The sequence below is a fragment of the Oncorhynchus nerka genome, linkage group LG12 (assembly GCF_034236695.1).
Source record: "Oncorhynchus nerka isolate Pitt River linkage group LG12, Oner_Uvic_2.0, whole genome shotgun sequence".
Taxonomy (NCBI): domain Eukaryota; kingdom Metazoa; phylum Chordata; class Actinopteri; order Salmoniformes; family Salmonidae; genus Oncorhynchus; species Oncorhynchus nerka.
In genome coordinates, this window is record NC_088407.1 from 19,475,159 (window position 1) to 19,487,067 (window position 11,909).

General features: G+C 45.6%; 1 protein-coding gene across 2 annotated transcripts; it reads left to right on the forward strand.

The window, feature by feature from the left end:
* Positions 1 to 4,619: 4,619 nt before the first annotated feature.
* LOC115138864 (E3 ubiquitin-protein ligase TRIM39-like) lies at positions 4,620 to 10,627 on the forward strand. 2 transcript variants are annotated; one of them, XM_065025336.1, is made up of 9 exons: positions 4,620 to 4,673; positions 5,642 to 6,223; positions 6,589 to 6,684; positions 7,006 to 7,239; positions 7,585 to 7,747; positions 8,021 to 8,083; positions 8,623 to 8,649; positions 9,538 to 9,929; positions 10,264 to 10,627. In XM_065025336.1, exons 2-9 carry the CDS (start codon positions 5,651 to 5,653, stop codon positions 10,477 to 10,479), a joined length of 1,764 nt encoding a protein of 587 aa, XP_064881408.1. In that variant the 5' UTR covers positions 4,620 to 4,673; positions 5,642 to 5,650; the 3' UTR covers positions 10,480 to 10,627. The 2 variants fall into 2 exon arrangements, with proteins under 2 accessions (XP_064881408.1, XP_029531917.1); XM_029676057.2 differs by lacking the exon at positions 8,021 to 8,083.
* The last annotated feature ends 1,282 nt before the right edge of the window (positions 10,628 to 11,909 follow it).

Sequence of the window (11,909 nt, forward strand, 5' to 3'; positions counted from 1 at the left end):
GGAGTTGTCAACCGTGATGGCGAGATCATGGAACGGGCAGTCCTTCCCGGGAGGAAGAGCAGCTCCGTCTTGCCGAGGTTCAGCTTGAGGTGGTGATCCGTCATCCACACTGATATGTCTGCCAGACATGCAGAGATGCGATTCGCCACCTGGTCATCAGAAGGGGAAAGGAGAAGATTAATTGTGTGTCGTCTGCATAGCAATGATAGGAGAGACCATGTGAGGTTATGACAGAGCCAAGTGACTTGGTGTATAGCGAGAATAGGAGAGGGCCTAGAACAGAGCCCTGGGGGACACCAGTGGTGAGGAGACGGATTCTCGCCACGCCACCTGGTAGGAGCGACCTGTCAGGTAGGACGCAATCCAAGCGTGGGCCGCGCCGGAGATGCCCAACTCGGAAAGGGTGGAGAGGAGGATCTGATGGTTCACAGTATCGAAGGCAGCCGATAGGTCTAGAAGGATGAGAGCAGAGGAGAGAGAGTTAGCTTTAGCAGTGCGGAGCACCTCCGTGATACAGAGAAGAGCAGTCTCAGTTGAATGACTAGTCTTGAAACCTGACTGATTTGGATCAAGAAGGTCATTCTGAGAGAGATAGCGGGAGAGCTGGCCAAGGACGGCACGTTCAAGGGTTTTGGAGAGAAAAGAAAGGGATACTGGTCTGTAGTTGTTGACATCGGAGGGATCGAGTGTAGGTTTTTTCAGAAGGGGTGCAACTCTCGCTCTCTTGAAGACGGAAGGGACGTAGCCAGCGGTCAGGGATGAGTTGATGAGCGAGGTGAGGTAAGGGAGAAGGTCTCCGGAAATGGTCTGGAGAAGAGAGGGGATAGGGTCAAGCGGGCAGGTTGTTGGGCGGCCGGCCGTCACAAGACGCGAGATTTCATCTGGAGAGAGAGGGGAGAAAGAGGTCAGAGCACAGGGTAGGGCAGTGTGAGCAGAACCAGCGGTGTCGTTTGACTTAGCGAACGAGGATCGGATGTCGTCGACCTTCTTTTCAAAATGGTTGACAAAGTCATCTGCAGAGAGGGAGGAGGGATTCAGGAGGGAGGAGAAGGTGGCAAAGAGCTTCCTAGGGTTAGAGGCAGATGCTTGGAATTTAGAGTGGTAGAAAGTGGCTTTAGCAGCAGCGACAGAAGAGGAAAATGTAGAGAGGGAGTGAAAGGATGCCAGGTCCGCAGGGAGGAGAGTATTCCTCCATTTCCGCTCGGCTGCCCGGAGCCCTGTTCTATGAGCTCGCAATGAGTCGTCGAGCCACGGAGCGGGAGGGGAGGACCGAGCCTGCCTGGAGGATAGGGGACATAGAGAGTCAAAGGATGCAGAAAGGGAGGAGAGGGTTGAGGAGGCAGAATCAGGAGATAGGTTGGAGAAGGTTTGAGCAGAGGGAAGAGATGATAGGATGGAAGAGGAGAGAGTAGTGGGGGAGAGAGAGCGAAGGTTGGGACGGCGCGATACCATCCGAGTAGGGGCAGTGTGGGAAGTGTTGGATGAGAGCGAGAGGGAAAAGGATACAAGGTAGTGGTCGGAGACTTGGAGGGGAGTTGCAATGAGGTTAGTGGAAGAACAGCATCTAGTAAAGATGAGGTCGAGCGTATTGCCTGCCTTGTGAGTAGGGGGGAAGGTGAGAGGGAGAGGTCAAAAGAGGAGAGGAGTGGAAAGAAGGAGGCAGAGAGGAATGAGTCAAAGGTAGACGTGGGGAGGTTAAAGTCGCCCAGAACTGTGAGAGGTGAGCCGTCCTCAGGAAAGGAGCTTATCAAGGCATCAAGCTCATTGATGAACTCTCCGAGGGAACCTGGAGGGCGATAAATGATAAGGATGTTAAGCTTGAAAGGGCTGGTAACTGTGACAGCATGGAATTCAAAGGAGGCGATAGACAGATGGGTAAGGGGAGAAAGAGAGAATGACCACTTGGGAGAGATGAGGATCCCGGTGCCACCACCCCGCTGACCAGAAGCTCTCGGGGTGTGCGAGAACACGTGGGCGGACGAAGAGAGAGCAGTAGGAGTAGCAGTGTTATCTGTGGTGATCCATGTTTCCGTCAGTGCCAAGAAGTCGAGGGACTGGAGGGAGGCATAGGCTGAGATGAACTCTGCCTTGTTGGCCGCAGATCGGCAGTTCCAGAGGCTACCGGAGACCTGGAACTCCACGTGGGTCGTGCGCACTGGGACCACCAGATTAGGGTGCCGCGGCCACGCGGTGTGGAGCGTTTGTATGGTCTGTGCAGAGAGGAGAGAACAGGGATAGACAGACACATAGTTGACAGGCTACAGAAGAGGCTACGCTAATGCAAAGGAGATTGGAATGACAAGTGGACTACACGTCGAGTGTTCAGAAAGTTGAGCTTACGTAGCAAGAATCTTATTGACTAAAATGATTAAAAATGATACAGTACTGCTGAAGTAGGCTAGCTGGCAGTGGCTGCGTTGTTGATTCGGGGGCTAGATAGCAGTGTTGATTACGTTAAGGACGACAAATAGCTGGCTGCGTTGTTGATTCAGGGGCTAGCTGGCTAGCTAGCTAGCAGTGTTGACTACGTTACGTTGCGTTAAAAGGACAATAGCTGGCTAGGTAACCTAGAAAATCGCTCTAGACTACACAATTATCTACACAATTATCTTTGATACAGAGATGGCTATGTAGCTAGCTATGTAGACGGTGGGCGTTAGCTAGCTGGCTAGCTGCTGGGCAGATACGTTAGGACGACGAAATACGATAATTACGCAATTATCTTTGATACAAAGACGGCTATGTAGCTAGCTAAGAAGAAATTGCTAAGATTAGACAAGTCAAACCGTTGTACTATAATGAAATGTAATGAAAAGTTATACTACCTGCAGACCGAAGTGCAGACCGAAGTGCGGATGCGACTGCTCCAATAGATGCCAGGGATCAAATGTCACAAATTCCTTATGAGAAATTGGCTAAATTTGCCACAGGAAAAAGTATTTTGGGTTCAAGAATCTAGGTGAAATGCCAGGGGGATGGATTCTAAAGAAGTAACTAATTTAAATTCTGGCCAAACTGCCACAGCTGTTTGAAGAAGAGGACCAAGGTGCAGCGTGGTACATTTTCATGATTTTTAATCAAACTGAACACTAGAACAAAAAATAACAAAGTGGAAAAACAAAACAGTTCTATCTGGTGCAAACACACAAAAACAGAAAATAACTACCCACAAAACACAGGTGGGAAAAGGCTAACTAAGTATGGTTCTCAATCAGAGACAAAGATAGACAGCTGCCTCTGATTGTGAACCACACCCGCCCAAACACACAGAAATATAAAACATAGAACACAAAACATAGAATGCCCACCCCAACTCACGCCCTGACCAAACCAAAATAGAGACATAAAAAAGATCTCTAAGGTAAGGGCGTGACACAAACACTCCTGGCAACTCAGAAAACCTTGGGAGATTTAATATCATGAGACATTTTGTCATTTTATTCTGAAAAATATTTACATGTTATGTCTTATTCTGAAATAGATTCCTAGAACGGACAAAAGGGTGGAGGGGTGACGAGGAATTAGCATAGGGGTTACCAAAGCTAAAAATGAACTTAATTTTTTTTAGTTCATGAACATGGTGGTGCAGTGGTTATGGGGGAAAGAAACCAGTGAAACGTTAGACTCGGTGGCAAGATAAGGGTGGTACATGCTAAATAAAGGATTAAAACAAATGTTAAATGATTGGATTAAGGACAGCTTCAGGACCACCATTGCGGTGCCAGGACAAAGAAGAGCTTGGACTGGGCTGAGCGAGAGCTGCCCTCCCGTAGGGATGGGAGGGCCAAGAGAGCTGAGGTGGCAGAACGGAGTGCTCGGGTTGGGGTATAGGGTTTGAGCATGGCCTGAAGGTAGAGAGGGGCAGTTCTTGCTGCACCGTAGGTAAGCACCATGGTCTTGTAGTGGATGCAAGCGTAGACTGGAAGCCAGTGGAGTGTGCGGAGGAGCGAGGTGACATGAGAGAACTTGGGAAGGTTGAAAATCAAGCGGCTGCAGTGTTCTGGATAAGTTGCAGGGGTTTGATGGCACAAGTGGGGAGCCCAGCCAATAGTGAGTTGCAGTAGTCCAGACGGGACAGGACAAGTGCCTGAATTACGACCTGCACCGCTTCCTCTGTGAGGTATGGTTGTACTCTGCGGATGTTGTAGAGAATGAACCAGCAGGACCGGGTCCCTGCTTTCGTGTTTGCATAGAACAAGTTCATCGGACTTTGGGGAGTTAGAAAAATTCAGTCAATTTCAGTGCGTTCCAGACAACTCTGAAATAAACGGGGAAGAATCTCCAACTGGGAAAAATAGTTTTGAATGGTCATCCAATTTGGAATTAGAAATTGGGAACCCTGGCCTCTTTCTCAAGATCCGACTTTCTGATCTGAAAATCACAGAAGTCATGTTTTTACCTAGTTTTTAACCGAGTTCCCAGTTGTCTTCAAAGTACCAAAAGCATTACAATGTTTTAAATCTGTGTACTGCAGGGTTAAACCAATAGTTGTTGAGCACAGATGTGGGTATGGGAATCATAATGGCACTTCCACTGATTTATTGCTTCATGAAAGAGGGAGGAGCTTACAGTACAAAATGCAACCTGAAACCAAGGAAACTCATTAGATCACTCCCCCCCCCCAGAAGAAGAAAAAAAAATCTGTTTGGTTGTTGCGCTGCATACACAGAAAGGTGAGTTTCAAAGGAATACTTTTGACAAGACTAACAAAAGTTTGTCAAATGTGAACTATGCTTTACCATCCCCATGTGGAATTCTTAAGGCCTTTTAGTCAAATGTTGTGTTTGGAACTAAGTGGGAGGTGGGAATTTACCATTTGTGAAGTCTCACATACCAGTTGGCTGCATTCACATGCTTCTTACTCGTTGAGAAACGCCGATTGGCTAATGGCCAAGATGTTGCGTAAAACATGAGGTACAGCTATCATGCTTGTGAACATCTTAGTCTTAAAAATATATATGGGTTTCATGTTTTTGTTGCTGCATTTAACTACTGAAAATGCAGTTGTCAAGAGAATTTCCTTTTGTTGGTGAAAGCATGTGGGAGATCAGGATGAGCGACATGTTTCCTATTGGTACTAAGTAATTGGCGGGCTGTTCGTGTGTGTGTGGTAAATTCACTTTGTTATGAGAGCAACACAACGAGTGAATCTGTTTGTAGCCTACAGTTTGGCCTACAATGCTATGTGTGCAAGGTTGATTACACTTATTTTTGGAACAGTTTAACCATTTATTGCAACAATCGTTTAAAGATATAAAATATATACACTACCATTTAAAAGTTTGGGGTCACTTACAAATGTCTGTGTTTAATCTTAAGAATTACCCCCTTTCAATTTTCACCTAAAATTACATACCCAAATCTAACTGCCTGTAGCTCAGGCTCTGAAGCAAGGATATGCATATTATTGGTACCACCCACATTATTTGAGGGATCTATTTTTACTCTGTGCTCAAATATTATTAATAGATTTTGGTGTTCTCAAATGTGACTTTTGGCCATAATGTTAATATTTAAATGTTTTTGTTTTTTTACAGGCTAGTCACTTTATATAATGGTGTGTCTGTGCCACTATGAAATGACAGACTAATTCATTTGAAACTTAAAGGGATTGCAATGTTTTCTAACCCTTTGCCCACAGCTTGTAGAGATGGCCATGTCAATGTCAGAGGACCAGTTCCTGTGCTGCATCTGTCTTGGTGTTTTCATCGACCCAGCCACAATCCCGTGTGGACACACCTTTTGCAAGCCTTGTCTCGAGGCCTATTGGCACACGAGAGACACTGCGATCTGTGCTCTGTGCAAGACTAGCTTCACACCAGCCCCCAACATCCAGGTCAACATGGTCATGAGAGACCTTGTGGAAAGCTTCAAGGGGGCAAGTGGAGGGGACGAGGTCGTCGACCAGTCGTCGACTCTGGCTCCGGGAGAGGTCTCCTGTGACATATGCATCGGAGACAGGATGTCCAAGGCCGTCAAGACCTGCCTGGTGTGTGTGTCGTCGTACTGCCTGGAGCATGCAAGGGTCCACAATGCCCGGTTTTCCAGGCACCAGCTAGTCAGACCGCTAGCTAACCTGGAGGAAAGGATGTGTCCGACCCACAACAGGCTCCTGGAGCTTTACTGCTGCTTTGACAAGACCATGTTGTGTGTGGCTTGTGACTCTCACCAGGCGCCGGCCCACCTGGTTGTGACTATGCGGGTAGAGTTCTTGCTTCAAAAGGTAAGAATGCGTTTTGGAGCAACTGTTCATCAATCCAGGGTTGTATTCATTAGTCACCAAATGGAAGCAAACTGACTTAAACCAGGAGGGACTACCTGAACTTGTCCAATAAATGCTTGTTTTTGCTTTCCGTTGCGTTATATTTTGCTTTATCCTTGGTTCTGAGCTGTATTCCGTATGACACACTATAACAAATTTGTAACAGAACATTTTTTCCTATTGGAATAGTTTGGGTAGTTGTCCCACCCTGTTTTGGCTCTCTTCATTGGGTTTTCTTTCATTTGGTGCATTAAAAATAATTATTGGGCACCATGTGCAGCTTTTTGTTCCCGCACGAATGCTAACACCTATGGTCTTAACTTCAGGCTCAGCTGGCTAAAGCCAAGACAGTGGTCAAGGAGAAGCTGAAGGCCACTCGGATTGAGGCAGAGAAATTAAACTCTTCAGTCCTACTCTGTGAGGTGACTTCATTTGAATTGGCTATGTTACGCTGTTGTAATTTTGCAATCTTTCGCCATAGAATTCGAAAGTAATTCATTCCAACTATCCATGGGTCTTACATTGTTCTGCTACTGAAAATTACCATGGCTTGAAGACCGCTCTTTGACCTCTTCGGCGGTGGGGTGGAATGCTGCAGAACGTTTAGAAATGTATCATGTAGAACAGAAAATGTCTGTCAAATTTATCAAGAAGTTGAGTCTGCTATTTATTGCATTTCTATCTGCAATTTCCAGAAGGTATCAAATGCCATGGATCCTCACTTCTGTTTCATCTACTTGTAGCATAAAGCAGCAAGGCAAATCAAGTTTGTGAATGCCTTCCACCTAGCCCTGGTCAGCAAGGTGAGTATGCTATACGATCGCTACAACACTGAGGCCTCGAGGAGAGTGGACGAGCTGGAGAGGACAGCTTCCCATTGGAATTGTGCGCTTGAAGAAGACATTACAGCTCTGATGAGGAGAGTTTTTGCATTGGAGCGAGTGATTGGCTCCTCAGACTCCTTTGAGCTTCTTAATGTGAGTTATTGGGCGTGTTTGACTTTGCAGCTAACTTGAGAGTTGATTGACTGATCTGCAAATCCCTTTATATCATAAATGACTAAATGTTTTTTGTAGCTCAATCAATTTACCCTGTGAGGAATCATGGTTTAGATTCTTCAGAAATATAGCCTGTCTTACAGTCCCGGTCATGGATGCAACTATGGTGGAAACTTCTGGATACTTCTTCCAGCCAATGCTTACACCAATCTAATAAGCTGTAGATTATCCACACGTCTTTCATCCAACTCGGTCATCATTGTTGGATGAACATGCGTGTATGATGCATTTGTTTAACTCTTCATTCTCGCTCTCTCCTTTTAGAATCTTTCCTCTCTCCCTCCTGCTCCTCCAGATGGCATCAGAGGACCATGCAGCGTCAACATCCCCACAGATCTACTTGGGAACCTTGCGGAGCATTTCATGCAAAACATGGCCAAACTACCCAAGATGGGATGCTTCACTACAAATGGCAGTGCTGGCTCAGGTCTGTGTGGACACAGCCATAGTCAGATTATACACAGAATCCTAAACATTAAGAACACCTGCTCATTCCTTGATACTGACCAAGTGAAAGGAATGACTTCTTATTGATGTCACTTGTTACAATCCCTTCAGTCAGTGTAGATGACAATTGAAACATGGCTTGTGTGCTGTTCAGAATGAATGGACAAGACAAAATATTTAAGTGCCTTCGAACGGGGTATGGTAGGTGCTACATGCACCGGAATGTGTATCAATAATAGTCCTTCACCCAAAGGACATCCAGCCAACTTGAGGACTGTGGGAACCATTGGAGTCAACATGAGCCAGCATCCCTATGGTATGGTTATTGACTTTTTGTCGATTTCATGTCCCAATGAATTGAGTCTATTCTGAAGGCATGAGGACCTCTTTCCCCACACCTATTGATGTAATTATATTGAGTCGTACAAAAGTTTAAAATGCATTTGGTCATTACTAAATGAGGTATTTTAATGAAGATTTGATTAACACATTTTTGATTCTTCCTCAGTTGAAGGAGACTATGATATCTTTGCAATAGGAGGGGGGGGGGGGGGGAAGAATCGGACTTCATTCACTGGTCCTCAACTCTGACACTTAAATCAGAGTAGTTAGCCTGCCCAGGAGCAGGTTGGTTCTGAAGGATTTGTTGCCTTAAACATTTACCTGACTGGTTATCCCGGGTTGCACTCAGACCTGACCTAAGCCACCTCACAACTCCTCAAACCTGATTAGTAGGATACACCTCTGGTTCTCGATAAGCATTCATAGTCTTGACAACATGAGTATGGGCCAGATGTGCAACATTAAACATTTGCAATTGCGTTTTCTAATTGTTACCTTTTGTTTATCCCTCAGAGATTACCTTGGTTAAAGAGTTCACAGGTGAGCTAATGTGTAGTCCTGAGTCTGCCTCCATGTTGTGTATTATACACTGCTCAAAAAATAAAGGGAACACTAAAATAAAACATCCTAGAGCTGAAAGAATGAAATATTCTTATTAAATACTTTTTTCTTTACATAGTTGAATGTGCTGACACCAATCATGGAAATCAAATGGATCAACCCATGGAGGTCTGGATTTGGAGTCACACTCAAAATTAAAGTGGAAAACTGACTTTGCTGTAATGTCCTTAAAACCAGTCAAAATGAGGCTCAGTAGATGAGGTGGTGGATGGTCTCCTGCGGGATCTCCTCCCAGACCTGAACTAAAGCATCTGCCAACTCCTGGACAGTCTGTGGTGCAACGTGGTGTTGGTGGAGGGAGCGAGACATGATGTGCTCAATTGGATTCAGGTCTGGGGAACGGGCGGGCCAGTCCATAGCATCAATGCCTTCCTCTTGCAGGAACTGCTGAGACACTCCAGCCACATGAGGTCTTGCATTAGGAGGAACCCAGGGCCAACCGCACCAGCATATGGTCTCACAAGGAGTCTGAGGATCTCATCTCGGTACCTAATTGGCAGTCCGGCTACCTCTGGCGAGCACATGGAGGGCTGTGCGGCTCCCCCCCAAAGAAATGCCACCCCACACCATGACTGACCCACCGCCAAACCGGTCATGCTGGAGGATGTTGCAGGCAGCAGAACATTCTCCACGGCGTCTCCAGACTGTCACGTCTGTCACATTGGAGTTACATTGTGTTGTTTAAGTGTTCCCTTTATTTTTTGTGCAGTGTATTTAGTTCCTGGTGTTGATATCCCTATATGCTCAACTTTGAAAAATGAATTCAACATTTGATTGTAGTTTTCCTCTATCCCTTCTCCTCCTCAGTTGAGGTGACTCCTGACCCCAGCACAGCCCACCCATCGCTCCTGTTCAGAAGGGGGTCCCATGGTTGTGAGATTCGGGTGGACCGGAGCAAGATTGCTAGGGCGTTCCCCATGTCGACCCAGCGCTTCACCCAGGTGCCGTGTGTCCTCGCCACCCAGTGGTTCAGCAGCCATCGAGCCTACTGGGAGGTTGAGGTGGAGGACTGGGTTGGAAATGGATCTGATGTGTGGTTTATAGGTGTGGCAACTGAGTCCTCCATGACTTCTCAAGGGGTGAGTGTCACCCCTGGGAATGGATTCTGGGTCCTGGTACACCGTGAGGGGAGGCTTTGGCCAACCGCTACCACCAACCCTGCCAACAACCCTATGGCCATCGTAACACAAATGAGAAAGGTATGTAGAAGAATAGTTGAATACAGGGCGCTCTAGTCTAGTACATTTTCTATGATTGGTGTTTTAAGAAATAAAATGAATAACTTTCCTTTAAACGTCTCGTTGCCAATAGGGGGTGAAATCTCACCGGGATATTTGTCCTGGCGAAATAGTTCATTTTAGTTGGCTTCATGCTTTCTTTGTAGCTAGCCTTTTGTCAAGTCTAGATATTTGACATTATTGAAGTGGTGGTTTTGCTTGTCTTGAATTTCAAGTCAAATGTACTAAATATCAGAGGGGCAATTTTTCTCATCTACTTTAACTTTTTATTCATGAGCTTCATTAAACGTTACAGGCACATGTGGGTGTGTACTTTGACGGGCGGAAGCGACTTGTGTCATTCTACGACATTCATCTCGGTGATCACCTCTACACGTACCAACACGTGCCAACCAATGAAAGACTCTTCCCTGTCTTCAGCCCTGACTACTTCTGTCCTTCATTCAAACACGCCAACCATGCCATGATTGTTAGAACCCACACTGCAACAAACCCCCTATGTGGACGATGATGCTCATTGACAGTCCAATCCTTTTGGGGCAGAGTTCTTGTCAGAATCATTAGAAAATGGTGAATTCAAAAATGTTTTAGAGGTAGACTTATTGTTGTCCGAATATTTCTTTTGTGTGAAGTTTTACAAAATAAAATATATTTTTTTTATTTACCTCCAGCTCATTCTTTCATGTAGAAAAAGTACAGCTGTCCCTCTCCCATCTAACAGGACTGTATATTACTATAGTGGAATCGCCTTAATTACCATTGAGTCAAAGTGTGACTAGCTTCTCAAACTTTGCTTCCTCTGTCCTTAATGTCTACATTTTATGTCATTGGATGCGGTCTGAAGGGACCTTGGTCCTCTCCTCAATGGAGTTGCGGAGACCCGGGAAAGATCAATTGCTCCCTCGTCACTTAAACCATTGCATGAAAACATGTCCCGCTCCTCTGACCTTCTCCTCCAGTGGATTTTGAGAAGGAGAGAATGCGTGGACTATGCAATTGAAGCCCTATTTCAGTCCCGAGTGTGTAGAACTGGGCACATGTTTTGTATAGACTCTTGCCAGTCAAATCAATTTGTTATCCATTCAGAATGTTGCAGCCCGCTACTCCACATTTGTGTACACTTGCACACCATCTCATGGATTTAAAAGCATTGGTTCGGTGTGAGCATTTCCACCGTTTCTGTTAAATCCATTACTGGGAGTGACGTGCACGCTTCATGAGAAGAGATTTATAGGGATGCAATCCATTGGTGAATACCAAACATCTCCCCTACCAACTCACTCGGCGGGCCCTCCAATAGCACAGGCTGCTGATGAAACTGAGGGTGACTTCCAGGGTGGCAAGGTGATGAATAAACTCTTCAACTTTAGAATATACTATTGACTTGAGGTGATTAATGTTCCATGACATTCTAACAAAATCCTGTGTTTAAACAAGCTGTTAAAACATCCTGGGAAGTGTTAAATTAAAATGCACTTGTCTGACACGCCTCAGTTTGTACTAACTAGCAATTGACACTTCAGCCTATTTATCCCCAGCATCAAACCAGGGTCTACAAATGTGAAAATGGCTTTTCATGTGGTTAAACATTGGTTCAGAATGTGTACGCACAGCAGTGTTCTAGAATATTGAACTGTTGGCTTATTCATTCTCATTGCAGCTCAAGGAATTTCTCCATATCAAAATATTCAAATGAATACTCTCTTACCGGAATCACGTTGGTTGAGAATTATAGGGAGTTGCCGATACAGGCTGTGCGTCTATGGATGGTGTTCTGAGTGTGACACTGGACTATAACGTCTATGGCTGGTGGTCTGAGCCGTGTCACAATGAGACACCGGACTATAACGTCTATGGATGGTGATCTGAGTGTGTCACAATGAGACACCGGACTATAACGTCTATGGATGGTGTTCTGAGTGTGTCACAATGATACACCGG

Bases quoted from the DNA above. Each gene is read 5' to 3' on its own strand.
- LOC115138864 (XM_065025336.1), top strand. From the start codon at position 5,651: ATGGCCATGTCAATGTCAGAGGACCAGTTCCTGTGCTGCATCTGTCTT. The intron at 6,685-7,005 runs GTGACTTCATTT...ATCTACTTGTAG, and splicing joins CTTCAGTCCTACTCTGTGAG to CATAAAGCAGCAAGGCAAAT. The intron at 9,930-10,263 runs GTATGTAGAAGA...TAAACGTTACAG, and splicing joins TCGTAACACAAATGAGAAAG to GCACATGTGGGTGTGTACTT.